Source organism: Cupressus sempervirens, chromosome 11 (assembly GCF_028749045.1).
Source record: "Cupressus sempervirens isolate cs-2001-9-10 chromosome 11, ASM2874904v1, whole genome shotgun sequence".
In the NCBI taxonomy this organism is placed as follows: domain Eukaryota; kingdom Viridiplantae; phylum Streptophyta; class Pinopsida; order Cupressales; family Cupressaceae; genus Cupressus; species Cupressus sempervirens.
This window is the reverse complement of record NC_143128.1, coordinates 142,348,376-142,364,222: the sequence shown is the minus strand read 5'-3', so window position 1 is coordinate 142,364,222 and position 15,847 is coordinate 142,348,376. Positions and strand designations below refer to the sequence as shown.

General features: G+C 33.6%; 1 protein-coding gene across 1 annotated transcript; it reads right to left on the bottom strand.

The window, feature by feature from the left end:
- Positions 1 to 478: 478 nt before the first annotated feature.
- LOC149528611 (uncharacterized) lies at positions 479 to 5,529 on the bottom strand. Its single transcript, XM_089810124.1, has 6 exons — positions 4,463 to 5,529; positions 3,281 to 4,355; positions 3,102 to 3,167; positions 2,488 to 2,715; positions 1,178 to 2,386; positions 479 to 1,081 (listed from the first exon to the last, which is right to left on the bottom strand). Exons 1-6 carry the CDS (start codon positions 5,257 to 5,259, stop codon positions 575 to 577), a joined length of 3,882 nt encoding a protein of 1,293 aa, XP_089666250.1. The 5' UTR covers positions 5,260 to 5,529; the 3' UTR covers positions 479 to 574.
- Between the last annotated feature and the right edge of the window lie 10,318 nt (positions 5,530 to 15,847).

Below are 15,847 nucleotides of genomic sequence, written 5' to 3'. Positions count from 1 at the left end.
CCTCTTTGGCTTAGAGCCAAGGACTGAGGGGCATCTACGTTGTCAAAACCACCCGGGGCATGATCCCGATCTCATCCCTTATGATGTCGGAGCCTTGCACTTAGCAAGACTCGATCCTTGATGGGCTCTTTGTGAGCCATTAACTTCACCTATAGACCAAGGGCCCATTGATTATTGGAATGGCTAGTTTTTTGAAATTTTGAAAGTTCTTATGGTTGATATTACCAACTGATCTCCAGACAGTTGCTCTTGTGTTTTTGGGTCAGTCCCCATTTTGGCTTCTTATAATTCGAAAACATGTTCTGTTTTATCACCTTCTCAAATCAAAACATGAAAATAGTCAAGATTTGCACTATATAGTAGACCATGCCTCAATGTTTATCCAACACATTTCCAAATGAAAATTGTAACTATCACTTTTATTTTTATTATACAAGACATATGACTTTTAAATATTTTCTTTTCTTAGAAATAACTATTGTAGTGTTAATATTAAGTCTAAAATATATGAAAGATAACCAACTCCAGAGTTTCCACTTACAAAACAAAACAAAATAATAATATAATAGAAATATTAGTTAGAAATGCTTTGTAAAAGCGGCAAGAATGCCTCCACCAGTCTTTGTTCTTCTCCCCCAACAGCCAAACTTCTCTCCAATTCAACGTCCCCCACCGCCGTCGTGCCGTCGTGCCGTCCTGCAATGAGGTGGATATTAAGACTTGCAGTGAGCCATGTGCAACGTCGCGTGAAGACGCCTATCACTGCCCATCGACCCTCGCTAACAAACATCGATGTTATATCAGCATGACCGGGATACTGCAATAATTGAATTTGCACTTGTGAAGAATGAGCATAATTTATAACAAAGCAGACCATCATGGCATTGCCATTCATGGACGAATTGCTGAACAGCGATTTCATCTCTTCGGAGAAAGGAGATTCATGGGGAATAATATTCATCTTGAGTCGCAAGGAGTCCACGACAAAGACATTCGAGGAGAGTATTGAGGAGTCAAGGAGTAGTGAGGCCGCATCAGGGACCGCCCGCGTACACACTGTTATCATCTCATCTGGCCATTTCTGCACATTCCACGCACAATTACATTCACTCAGTCAATGCCCGATTACACATGAAGATGATCAAAAACTCTATTCGTACAAAACTTATTATATTACCTTTATTGTTTGAATGCAACTAACAATAGCCGATGGCTTGTTTGCTCTCAGTTCCAGTGTCCTCAATTTCTGCATCTGCTCCAAACTTTCTATACCCACCACCTCCCCGCTGGTCTCCACACTCAATTTCTCCAATCCTGTGTAATGTTCCAAACCTTTCATTTTCTCACAGCCTCGCACTTGCAATTCTCTGAGAGAAGTTAGTCCTGCAAAGCTCGGAATCACGACCAAGTTTGGACTTCCCCTTATACGCAGACATTCAAGGCTTACTGGCACTGCTTCGACCTCCATTAATTCATCATTATCAAATAGCTCCAGTCTCTCAAGGCGGGGGTAACGGTCTTTACAAATTGAAATCCTGCACATTCCCGTTCTCTCTATCTTCACCCACCTCAGGTTGCTCGATATTGTAGACGACGAAGACGCCACGTCAAAATCTACTTGGATGATTGGGCACTCATATATGTCTAAATCCTGTAACAGACTAAGCCGCCCGACAGAGAACGGTAATCTTGTAATCTTGGGACAACTGTGAATAGTAAGACTAGTCAAAGAGGACAAATCTCCAAGAGAGGTTGGCAAAGATTCCAGTTTGGGACATTTGAAAATCCTAAGATGAGTCAAAAGGGACAAACGTCCAAGGGAGTTTGGCAGACTTATCAAAAGGGCACTCCCTATCCTCATCTTTCGCAGCCTGCCTAGTTGACCGATTTCAATTGGTACCTCCCTTAACCTCTTCACACCATTCAAATTGAGCTCCCTCAAGGACGCCTGATTTGTGATGTGACGAGGCAACCCTTCCAATCGCTGGCATTCACGAAGGCTCAAAAACTCCAGCTTTGTAATATTTTGAAAATCATCAGGCTCAAGTATGAGCTCTCTACATCCCATTAAATTGAGATGTTGGAGGAGACTCAAATTCCTAAAAGAAACTGGTAAATTCTTCAAGACCCTGCAATCAGACAAATCTAGATACCGTAGATTTGTCAAATCCCCAAATCTGCACGGTAGGGATGATAACATTTTACAGATGCGTAGTTCAAGGTGCTCCAATTGTTGCAGTCGGCAAAAACTTTCTGGCAGGCTCCTGATATTATCGGACCAATAAATTACTATCTTTTTCAACTCATTGAGACACCCAATTGAATTTGGAAGTCTTTGGAATTTTTCACAAGAAGAAATAACCAACTTTCTCAACTGCAGAGGAGCCTGTGACAAATTTCCAAGCAGACCAATGTAAATTAACATATTGCTTTTAATAAATACATTGAAATATAAACTTAATAGAGCAGAAAATGAAGACTCCTTACGTCGCTCTCAGCCTCCCACAGCTCTTCAAAGTCATGTTCCAGCCGCTCTCCAGATATTTCTAAAACCCTCAAATTTTTCAGTGAAACTCGCGGAGGAAGATTTCTCTGTCGAATATTGGACCACGAGAGCCAAAGTGGCCTTATGGATACTTCACTGATTATTTGATTAAAATAACCTCCTTTAATAACTAAAAGCTTTGGTTCTGCTAAACAGGGTATCAATGCCTCCTGCAGCAACAACCACGAAACTCAACTAACTCACTAGTTAATGAACTTATTGTTAGAGAAGAAGTCATGCTTGAATTATGTTAATGTCAAACAGTTTCTTAATTATCTGTTAGTTTCAGTTATTGTTATCAATCTCCAAATTATCAGTAAACGGGTTAACCATCACATAATTTCCATTATTATAATATGAGTTGATGAAGCAAATGATTGAGTTCATTGTTTCCTCCACTATTCTCCAAACTCGGGTTTCCTATATTGGTGAGAAATGAAGTACTGTTATCTATGGAACAAAATAAGATATTTAGGGAAAAAGGTTGCAAAATAAAAATATTATTTTAAAATAAATAAAAATTAGAGGAAGAAATAAAATGTTTGGAAAAGCATACTCTATATGAAAACTGTTTTTCCTTTTCGCATAAGGTAATCTCTATTCCTCGAATGTCTTGTACACTCTGAAAATGCAAGAATGAAAAATGAATTAGGACCGTATAAGAAAAAAATTCAAATATACAATATAGTTTTTTAATATTATATATATTTCAATAAAAGAAATCATTAACCTCACCTCTTTTTGTTTGCCATAATTAATAATCTGTTGAGATGACCAAAGTCGAGAGGGTGAATGATCTTTTGCAATTGCCCGTCCTAGATCTCTCAAGTGGTCATGCATTCGTATGGAGTTGTTATTATCAAGTTCAACCAAACACTTATTTAAAAGTTTTTCCCAAGTATACAAACCACTCCACCCTGATCCATCCCAGACTTCAATTGCCACATCGTGTTGTCTTTTAATAAAAAAACAAGCACAATCAAGGAATGCCTCCTTCTCTTCATGGTCAAGGGAGTCATAACTTATTTTAAGTCTCTCTTTGATATCTTCAGGCAATATTCTTGAGATCTTATGAAACACAGACTTCCAAAATTGTTTCGAGGGATTCCCATATAGTTGTGCTCCAAATACCTTCAAAGATAAGGGCAGTCCATTACAAGCATCTATAAAATTCTTAACAAGTTCCTCAAAACCATTAAGGGGATAGGGTTTCAAAAAAGCATGCCAACAAAATAGTTGTTTAGCATATGATTGATCCAAACCTCTCATTTTATACACTGAGGATATGCCCCAAGTTGTAAGAACTTGATATTCCCGTGTTGTAACGATAATAAGACTACCCCTTCCAAGGTTGCCTATTGTAGACAATAAAGCATCCAATTGATTGACATGATCCACATCGTCCATGAAAATGAGCACCTTATAGGATCTTAAATTCCTTCCTATAATTGCCTTGCCTTGGTTTACACTATCAAATGTTTCAATCACATCAAAGTCTTTAAGAAGTTGAATTTGCTTTTTGTGCAACACATCTTTAGCATCTCTAATATCAAAAATAAAACTAGATTTCTCCATGGATGAAGATTTTTTGTTGTATAATTCTTTCGCAAGCGTGGTCTTGCCAGACCCACCCATGCCCCATATACCCACAATTTGTACACCGTGATCACCATCAGCAAATTGGATCGACTTTTCAAAATCTTTTACTATTTCACTCAGACCTACTGGATGTTTTGCAACTTCTAGTGGCACATTGCTTATTTGTTTCAGTACAATAGTCACAATATTCTTCAACACCTTCATCTCATCACTGAAAAAAGCAAAAATTGAAAAATCAAAATCCTAATAGGCGTTTATGTCAAAGTTAAGTTCCATTGATATAAAAATGAATGTATAATTACGTGCAGGGGTACGTACTCATTATTCTGGATGATTTCGCCAGTATAGAAAGAGACCTTGTAGAGTGCATCTTTCCAGTCATTGAGCTTTTCTGGCTTATATCTACCTTTCTGTTCATGCTTGTTAAAGGCAGCAACGAACTTTCCTTTCCCTTGAGCTACATATCTGAGATCTCTAGGCTCGACACGGTAAAAAATAGGAACAATTTTGGCGCCACTTTTCAACATTAACGAGAGCTCCTCCAAACACCAAGCTGATTCTGCATACCTCAGTGAAAATATTGCAATATGAAGGGTGGCACCACGGATCGTTGTTTCTAATGTTTGAGGCAAGAAATCGCCATATTCCAACTGCTTTGAATCTAAGAATGTGGTGACCTTCATGGCAACAAGGATATCATAGATTCTGGTGGCCAAAGTCTTCTTGACATCTGGCCCTCGATGGTTGATGAATACATCATAAGGCGGCTTTTGGATGAGTCTGGAGGATCTACCCATAGAAGATGCTGACGGAGCCATTTCTTGAAAAGCCTCATCCTGTGTCATGCAGCCAGAGATGTCTGAAGTAGATACAGACGCTGTCGTTTCTTGAAAACCCTCACTCTCTGGATTACAGCCAGTGGTTATATCTGAATTAGAAGCCACTGAATCGGATTCCATTGAAGTACGCCATGAAGGAAAGACAGAAACCCAATCAAGACAGCATGAAAACAAGTTTCTAGAAGAAGAAGAAGAAGAAGAAGATGCCATTCCTTGACAAGTTGTTGCAGGTTGATCGCTCTGTGTACGACCAGAGGAAGCAGAAGTAGACGCCATAGGATTTTGTAACAATTGAACACAGAGAATGAATGACAGAAAAACAGTACGACGGTCTTGACGGATGGGGATTTTGAGCGAGGGCAATAACCAAGGGAATGCAATCTACGAAACGCGATATTGGCGTCTGAAACGCGGAATGGTTGGTATACTGAATCTCATTGACGTCTCAAACGCGGAATGGTCGGTATACCGAGTCTTATTGACGTCTGAAACGCGGAAAGCATCTGGAACGATACAGAAAAGACCGAGAAGTTGATGACAAAATGTGACATTCAGAGGGAAAATGGCCGAATAAAATGATTATAGTAGGATCAAAAAAAGAGTAGAGTAGGTGGAAGACAATGAAGCCATGTGATATGCGCAATGAGAACTGACGTTTACGGAAGACAGAATGATGACAGAAATGCTAGATGGCTTTACATTTGACAAAACCTATTACTAAGATCAGTTTTTAATTTTTTTTATGAATAGTCCTGTTTTATTAAAAAAATATACTTAGAATACAATTCACAAAAAAGGGGTCGGGGGATCGAAAATCACCCTGCGAGAGAGTTCAAACGGTCTAAGCCGGATCTAAACACACGGCATCAGTCAGAAATAACAACTATTCATTAAAAAAAAACATATATAGCAACCTTAGGCTACCAAAACAGTGGCAGTCGAGGGGGGAGGATCATCTTTGTCATTGAAACCCCAATCATTGGTGGGATTGGGGGTGGGCTGGGCACAGACCAGCCGTTATCGGGAGCAACAACAACTGGGAGATCAGTGGTAGCCTCCGCATCTTTGACCTCAAGCTGCAGAGGAGAGATTGCAAGCGCTAGGCGGGGCCATTTGCCAGCATTATCTTGACGAGCGCTAGGAGGAGGAGCTAGGGACCAGCCAGAGCCACCACAGGGTGGGGAGGCAGAGCGGCGCCTCCAGCTACCAGCCCCACCATTGGGAGAGCGGTGACGGGAAGCCTGCAAGCGCAGAGTGTGCGAGTGGCACCGCTGGCGGCAACCACAAGGTGTCCAGTTGTCTGCCGAGGCATCTGGAGGTACTCGAGCCACAGTGCAAGGGGCATTGGCCCAGTGGTTGAGCAACTCCTACAGATGAGCAACTCCTACAGATGAGCAACTTCCAGGGCAACTTTGTTAGCTTGCACCTGTATCTACATAATAACATTGTTACAAATACAAGCTTTAGTGTACATTGCAATGTGAACATCCAAAAAGCTAAATGTGAATAAAACAACATTTCTATCTTTCCACAGAGTAAACAAAATTTCCATCCTGAATGTATGCCAGATCTAGGAGTACTTTCCAAGAATTATGGGGGAATCACCTAGAAAGATCATGTGCCATGAAAATGGTTCGGGCCTAAAGGGCTTCAAAAAATCATGAATCTAGTGCTAGTAATTCTGCGTACATTGACAAAACTAGAAAATATGCAGAAAGGACTCAGGTTGACCATAGAAGGGGCACCTGGGATCAAGAACCCCAAAGTACTTGAGCCGAGGCCTGAGGGGAAGACCTTGGAAGGCAAGGCACAAAGCAAAGTGGGCGATCTTGGGCTCAATAATAGTGCACCAGATGGTATCAAAGCGTTTTCACCATTGAGAGAGCAAAGATTGCAAATGCCATCTCTTGTTGAGCGTGTCTACCATCGGAAGATGGGGCGAAAGCCATCGGTATCCCTTATTGGGCTTGTAGTTGGCAAATGGAGTGTCAGGATACCACTTCCAGTCATGCCACCAAGGACGACCAGACTGAATTCCTACCTTGTGCACCAAATGTATAGGGATGGAGGAAAGCAATACGTCAAAAGTCTACCGATTTGCACGGACAAGGTGTTATTGAACCTGCATGTCTTCCCAAGTCCTGAAACTCATAGTGACTCTGGAAAAGAGATCTTTGGTAGTTCTGATGCCACGTTTGAAAAAAAAGGGTAATCCTCTTGCCAAGACCAATTTTTAAAATTTATTATTAGGCAGGAATAGATGCAATTAAAAACTATAAAATATATTACTTTAATCAATAAGATTCAAGTATTTTTTTAGTTCTACGTTTTTTCTAAAGTTTGAGCATGTTTATTATTTTTTGAAATGTAAAAAAGTCATTTAACTGAAATTATTGGCTCTCACTAATAATAGTGGAAAAAATTATTTTTTCAAACAAAAAAATTGAAGAAAAATTTTAAGCTCTAACTTTTAGCATTAATTGCGCAATTAATATAATTAAAAATATCTTTTGACACTACATTTATTTTATCATTTCGAGAATTTCACAATTTTAATTCTTTATAAAGTTTGGACCTTTTTTTATTTTTTATTTTAATTTAAAGAATAGTATTTAATTGAAATCTTATTGAGTCCTACTAAATAGTATTGGAGAAATTTAATTTTTAAAATTAAAAATCAATGAAAATTTAAAATTCTAACTTTTTGTATTAATTGTCCAAATAATATAATTATTATAAAAGATATGTTACACCACACTTTACTTTACCATTAGTCAAATTAATAATAACAGAATGTACTAACTCATTAAATTTTGATTTATTTTGTCCTTAGTATATTATTTTTTAAAAGAATTAAAAGTAATAAAAACTAAATAATGTAACAAAGAATTTTAAATACTAGAAACTAAATAATATTACGAATATTTTTAAATGGTAGTTATTGTATGTATAATTATGTTTATTGTTTATGTATTTAAAATTTAAAATATCTTATATTATTTTTTAGTATGAAGTTGTTGATTAAATATTTTTTCAATAAATAAAAATAGTGTATAAAGATGACAATTAATTGTAGCTTTTTAATAAAGAATTATTTGATGTTAAATATTTGTAAAAAAATTATTTTTATTTCATAATTTTTAATTTTTCTAATTTTTTAATTGTATAATTCATTCTTTTAGGATAAACAATTGGTTTCTAATTTCTTACATTGCAAACACACTAAAAACAAAACAAAATTTATTGTACTAACTCCAAGACACAAAGAATAAGAAATTTAAATTGTAAATATCTTTTCTATATGTAGAAATTTAGTTATAACATGCTTATGCTTTTGTCAGGGTTTTAGTTGGTATTGTTTAACCTTGCACAAGATCTCAATGATCCATTTGTTCACAACACATTACAACACATTTATGACAACTTTATAATTGCATTCAAACCAATATTGTAGAAGTTTTATTTATTATCTCAAGACTTCTCATGGAAAAACCAACAATGCAAAAAATATGTTTCCTTGTAATGTATGCATGATTTTTTTAGTGAATTTGAACAACATTTCTTGAGTCCTTATGAAGATGCTTTCTAGTCTCCAAACTCTTGAAGTTAAAGAATTCTATTTTGTTTTAAAATTCTTATACACTTTTGAGTTTTCTATGATAGATTTTAGATTTACTCATTTTTTAAATTAAATTGTGTCATTAGACATTTATAATGCTCTAAGTTTCTTCTCTTTGTATATGTATAAAGTATAGTAGCTTATTTTAAGAAACCACAATTGATTGTGATAAATTTCAAAGTAGACCAAAAGTATTACCCATTTTTCTTGTTTTTAATAATAAAAAAATCAATATTTTTGTTGTTTATTTATTCTACAAAAGCCTTCCTAACACAAATTCATTACACTATGAAAAGTAAACCTTGTATTATGTTGACCACACCATATAATATCATTTATTATCCAGTCCTCTTAACCAATTTTAGAGCTTGTTGTAACTTTTTTTGTAAAGGCGTTGATGTTAAAATTCTAATGACATAAAGAAATAATTTTGCATATGGTAAGAGCTATAACTTATCTACTCGCATTCAACTACAAACATTAATGCAAAATGTAATTGTCTATGTTTCTCCACTATCTTTAGTGCTTAAGTTCTATGTACAATTACATTTAATTTTAATATAGTTTAAAGATAGTTCAACCTTTAAAACATCAAAAGATATAAAGAATGTTGTTCTAATACATTTTGCATTCTTTCAAATTAAAAAGTTTATTCCTTCATCTCAACCCTTTATTGCCACACTCTACAATACTATAATCATGACACATATAGCAAGAACTCTGATGCTTTTCATCTCTTGTTTACATAAGAAATTACAATGTAGTTGCTCTCTATATATTTATAAAGAGGTTGATAATAGTTTAGTTAGATGTCGGCTATGTAGAGGACAATAGATACATGGATAGTGGCATCAATAATGCAAAGAGTATCATGGAGAGTAGGATAAACACAATAATGGAAAGTTGGATCACATAAAATTCTTTATTAAAATAATTTGAAAATCAATATTTTATTATTCATCAATAATTCTTGTTGATATTATCTTATATAGAATATATAATTATTCTTTTATGGTTTATTTATTAGATGTAATAGTAGTAATTTTTAAATAACTAATCAAAGTAATTTAAAAAAAAGATATTTCTATAAACTATAGTTTTATGTTTTCCATCTATTTAAATGATTTAAACAAAATAATTTATCTCCTTTTGATTGACTTAGAGCAATAATAGGAAGGTATAAAATTAATTTTCTTCATAAAAAATTTTACACTCCACTTTTTATGTATTAATTATAGCATTTGTCATCTTTTCAAAAAACTTCATTTATGGAACATTCAATTCATTTTAAAAACTATTTTAAACATGAAGATTAAATAGTAATTATATAATGACATGACATATCTTTGTTGGGCGAGAGATAAAATTTAAATCTTAATATTTTTAAATCTTGTTTTATTTTATTTTTAGTATTTTATATTTTACATTTTCAATTATTGAGTATAATCTTGAATATTTATATAAATATTTAATAGTAATAATTTAATATAAATATATGAGATTTATTTTATTTATAATTGTTTATTTATTAAATTTTATTAGAGAAGATTATGAATTTTTTTATTTAAGATTTTACGCTTTTGAAAATTAAAGAAATTATATCAAAAATTTAGTAATTTCTATATTTGAATTTGTATTTGTAAAATTTAATCAATAAAAAGATTAACAATTCAAATATTTTATTATGACTATAGAATGATTATATAAAGAGTTCTTCTAGTTGTCTTTTCCCTTTTATATTTAAATGAATTTGGAATAACTTTTCTTAAATATTTAATTTAATATAAAATTTTAACCTTCTTTCCTCCCTCTCATCCCTACTTTTATGCTCTATAAATTATCTACAAGGAACTTGTAAATCAACAATGTCTTTTTTTTTAATAATTTAAGGGTCTATTTGGCAATAGGAATATAAGCGAAATAGGCATGTGTATATTCTTAAAATTTTGAATTCTCTATTTGGATGCACCAAATTGGAATAGGAATAGGAATAAAATTGGAATACATATTCTAATTTTGGCCCAAAAATGAGCATTTTCTATTCCACCTAAATAAGTGAAATTGGAATACGTATTCCAATTCCAATTTTTTTAATTTCAGAAAACATAATTTTTTTAGTTCATGAATTTCGCATTAAATTTTGAGTGAACCAAACAATAATAGGAGTACGTAAGCCCATTTTCTATCCGAGAATAAGTATTCCTATTCCCATTTTTATATTCCCGTAGCCAAACAGACCCTACCATTAAATGATTTCATAATATATTTATTACCTTTATAAAGTTTTCCCTTTTTTATAGTTGATATTGTAAGGGTGCACAAAATAAATAAGACTTACAATTTTTTTATTTTATTTTTTTAAATTGATAAACATTCAAAGCCTTTAGGAATATATAATTAAGATAAAGTGCAGATTTGTCCATTCAAATGGGCACTAGTAGGAAAGAATAGAGAAGAAAACCTCTAGTCTAGCCTAGGACCGAAGTCCTATACATAATACATAAATAAAGAGAGCATACCCTATTTTCGAGACTTAGCAGAAGGGCTAACTTTCTATATTATCTGTTTCTTCTTTATTCCTCACTTTTGCCTTTCTATCTTATCCATATTTGTGTACATATGCCCTCAAATATAATTCTTAAGAAGCCATTCCTTCCTTTACATCTTTGATAATACTATTATATGAATGTGCTTTTAAGTTTCCAAAGTGAAACCACATGTGTGTACATTTACCCCTGTAGTTACAGGTTGAACTTTCCCTTCTTTAATAAAAGGCTACATTCTCACCATTTAAACATTAGTTCTTAAATTTCCATATATTTGATTGTCTATGAATCTTATCCTTAATTTATGGTATTTTAAGTATAAATCCTTTAATTTACTTGTGAATCTACTCAGACTTAGATAGATTATTTCTAATGTAATGAACCAACATATGAAATTTGATGCTGATTATAGATAGGGTGTTAGACTTCTTTTTTGACAAGTCTTAGAGGAGGAAATCGGTTTGGTTTATAAATAAGAAATGTTAATTAACTAAGTACAAATATTTGACTAGTATCAATTAGAATGGTAAATATTGCTACTTTGACTAGATTGAATTAATTTGTGATGATCCCCATGGACTCTAAGCCATCGGTTAAAGGGATTGGTCCTTGATGATCCTGTTTGGAGATTGTATACCTTGGTCTAATTAAGAAGATTGCCTAAGGGGATGCACTATTAGATCAAAATGAAATCTAAGATGACTATCCAGTTTCATATATGTATTTGAATGTCTTGGAGGGGTTATGCCTTTCTCCTAGGCAAGTGATATCTAGGGAGCTAAGCTATCCTGATTCAAACAATGGTTTGGAAAATGTTACGTGTTTCAAGCTTACCTTCTTAGGTTTAATTTTTAGCCTAGTTTGTTTAAGATCTAGGGCTGATTCCATGTAGGAAGTCTAAGTTTTCATACATTTCTTATATAAACTTACTCTCTTTTTGTCAATTCTGATATTTTCCCCATCTATAAAAAATGATATCAAACTAGCGAATTGCCAAAAAAGTTACCTCAAATAGTGATTGCATTCTTAATCATACATATTACCAGTCATTTAGCTTTGGCTATAGAGAATTCAAACTTATTTAGTTCTTTATGAGCTTAAGACTGGTTTAACTAAGGATGATCTGAGGGCATTACTGATAATTTCTCCATTTTCAGATAGCACCCTAATAATAAGTATTGATTCCAGAATTCCATCTATGAAATTATTCCATACAAGAATTAGAGTAATTTGAGGGAAAACCAAAACAAATATGATTAGACAAGAGGTGAATCTTGATTTGAAAACACAATTGTATTCATTATTGTACCCGATTTATAAATATTGTATGTTATCTACACTATCCATATATCTTAGGGATTAGTATTGTATATACTAATAGGATTATAATTCAATATCACTGGAGAAGGATTTTTACTTACAAAATATAAATTCCCAGAGAGAGTACATGAGAAGCTAAAGGTGGGCAAAAAGATACAAAATCCCACTTGTTATGTGATCAGAGCAGAACAGGGGTCTGAAAGTAAAAGACCATCGACAATAGACCTCCAAAAAGGGTAAAAAACCCCTACACACCCATCCTAAATACTCAGAAATAACCATAGGTAGAAGGATAAAACTAGCCTACTAATAAGCACAATAATCAGAAGAGAGTGAGTACCTTCTAGTAGACCATGATGAGGTCTTCCAAATCTTCTACACTGGTTAGTTGGGATCTTGGAGCCAATGCAAAGGTGATATTCTCCCAATTTGATTTGTTGATATTTGCCAGGGAAAAATCTAGTCTGCTAAGGTTCGTGAAGCCTATGCTTGGTTTGATGTATGACTCAAACATTGTCAGGTATTCAAGGATACAACTTGACCATGGATCAACCACAATGCCTCTCCATCTCAAGAGAAAATTAATACTTACAAATATTTTTTGGTCATTCTCTGTTAAACTTATTGATATCCCTAATAAGCATGATGGGTTAGCAAGGCACAATTGCATGAACAAAGCTGCCTGGGGGATGAGCCATATAGTCTTCAGTGTAGGGTATCTTCAAATTTCCATCTATTCTTGTCAAGACATTCTCTAGCCCTACCAACAAAGAAGCGGATAAACTAGCAAACCTTGGGGTAGATGGTGTAGAAACTTTATCAATGGGCAGTTTCTTCAATTATGGGGAGTATTGTAGCCTGCCTACCTAGACCCTATGTTAATCACTAGAACATTGATAAAGTTTCTATACTTACTACCCCAAGGTTTGCTAGTTTATTCGCTTCTTTGTTACATTTTCTATAAATATGTTGGATTCTTACTTCTTCAAACCTTTCTTTTAGATTTAAGATTGGTTCTACATTGGAGTTGATTCTTTAGTTTGGGGTCAATCATTTTCTAAGTGCATTTAGGTCAATCTGTGAATCTCCTCCAATTATTAAGTTATGGATTTGTAGCTCTAGACTTAATTTTAGCCCTTCCTTGAGGGCTTCTAGCTGTGCTATATTATTAGTTACAATGTCTAATGGTTTTTTCTCATTTGATTAGCCATTCACCAGTGTCCCATGTAATGATACAACCTAATCCCACCTTCTTTGGATTCCCTCTTGAGGCTCCATCAAAATTGAGTTTCATCTAGTTTTTTTGGGTTGGGGGGGTGGGGGGTGGTATCTGTTTACACTCTTTTCGTGCTTGTAGGTTTTTCTTCTTATAGATTAGTGGTGGATTTATGAGGTTAGTCTAGTTATTTTTCATGCCTGTATCCTAATTTGTGAATTAATCTTCTTCTTTTGGTGCTTTCCTAAGGTTACTATTTATCACTTCCGTGATACAAGCTTCTACTTTTTAAATAAATGTGGATAATTCTAATTACATGCCTTTGAAGAGTCTCCTATTTATTTCCTTCCAAATTTCCCATAATAAAATGAAAGGTGATATGTTCCAGAGTTTATTGTAAACTCTTTTGTTTTTTATTAGAAGACAACTTAATAGGTGATTAGCAAGATTAATAGGGAATGGGGATTGCTAGTTTAGTCTTTGAATCAACCATTCCCAACATTTTTTGGTAAATGAACACTAATATAATAGGTGTTCTATTATTTTTGAGTTATTTTTACAAATGATACATGTAGAAGGGTCCGCATATCCTATTTTGGTGAATCTATCAGCCATTAGAGTTCTCTTTTGTAATGCGGCCCATAAGAAGATTCTTTCTTTGGGGAGGCATGCTGAGGCCCAACATAGATTAAGAGGTAGAGTGGTTTCTTCCCAGTTCTGTGAGTTGATTAACATATTATATCCATTCTTGACATTATATATATTGCATCATTTGAGGGTCCCCAAATAAGTTTGTCTAGTCTGCTCTTGTAGGTTAGTGGTCTTTTACCTAAAACTATTTTAAACTCCTTCTCTTTTAAGGATAGGTTTACGTTGTCTAAATATTTCCATTCATAAATATCCTAGCCACTCCCTTCCTTACTATTTCTATAATTGATGACTTGTGTTCCCCATAATTAAGAAAGGGTAATTTTGATATTCCTTGATAAGTTATAGCTATTCGGAGATAGTTGACCATCTCAAGAGTCTTTCCAGAATAATGCTTCATTTCCTATCCCTACATCACATGTTAGATTATTGCTTATAATAGGTTGGAAAGATATCATGACATTTCATAAATATGATCCTTTGGGTAGATTCCTTCTTCTAAATAATGATAATGGATTAGATTAATTTAATTTTTTTTGATAAAGTATGTTTTCCCATTTACTTTCTTTTTCCTAGAAAATTCTCTAAATTAAATTTTCACTTAGAGCTTGGTTTTGCCAACTTAGCTAGTTTTTAATTCCTAAACTTCCTAGTGGGCATGTGCAAGATCATGGTGTACCAAATTATGGCCTTAAGTGGCAGTGAAAAATCAACAAATCAGGGTTATGCCAACTTGACACATAATTTTGAAGTGGTTATGGACTTTATATCAAAAAGTTGTAAGAAAATAATCTGTAGGAAATTGAATGTAGTTTCTAAACTAGTAGGCCTTATCAGGAGAAAAAAATAATTGATTGGTCAAAAGTTTGAATTTTAATGCAGTACTACAAAAATTTTAAGGCAAAAATAAAAATTAGGTGTATGTCTGACCACCTTAATCAAAATAAAATGATAATTTTTTTTAATATAATTATAGATATGAAAAGTAGACTCATGTCCAGATGTGACGCATATTTTTTGGTATTTTTATTCCAAATAAATAATTAAAAATGAATTTTCTACCAAATTTTTTTAAAAAAAAAGTCACGTGTCTGACCACCTTAACTAATAGAAAATTTTATCAAATTTAATTTAAATTTATTTTTTCTTATACTAGGCGAAGCATAGAATGTGACACAACTTTTAGATTTAAAAAATGTTATACTGTTTGAAAGTTATAGCTATTTTTCAATCAGTATGTCAATCAACACTTTATAGTAATCTTCATTGATAATTAACTAATAAATACTTATTGAACTCAAAATTTGACAAAAATTATATTGATGGAATCTCGAGAGTGATATTAAAAAACTCTTTTCATTTCATTCAATTTTGATCAAAATAACATTGTCAGACGACTACTTGAAGTCTGAGTATCACTAAAACCCTCTTCAAACACATCTTTTGGGTTGACTGGGTAGGCTTGGTAAATACCAAGCCTAATTAGATATCCAATTTCAAATCAGATATCTGATG

Excerpts from the sequence above, each read along its gene's own strand:
- LOC149528611 (XM_089810124.1), bottom strand. The coding sequence starts at position 5,259 with ATGGCGTCTACTTCTGCTTCCTCTGGTCGTACACAGAGCGATCAACCT. Across the intron at positions 2,716-3,101 it reads AAAAACAGTTTTCATATAGA|GAGGCATTGATACCCTGTTT; the intron begins GTATGCTTTTCC and ends TTGTTGCTGCAG. Across the intron at positions 2,387-2,487 it reads TGTGGGAGGCTGAGAGCGAC|GCTCCTCTGCAGTTGAGAAA; the intron begins GTAAGGAGTCTT and ends AATTTGTCACAG.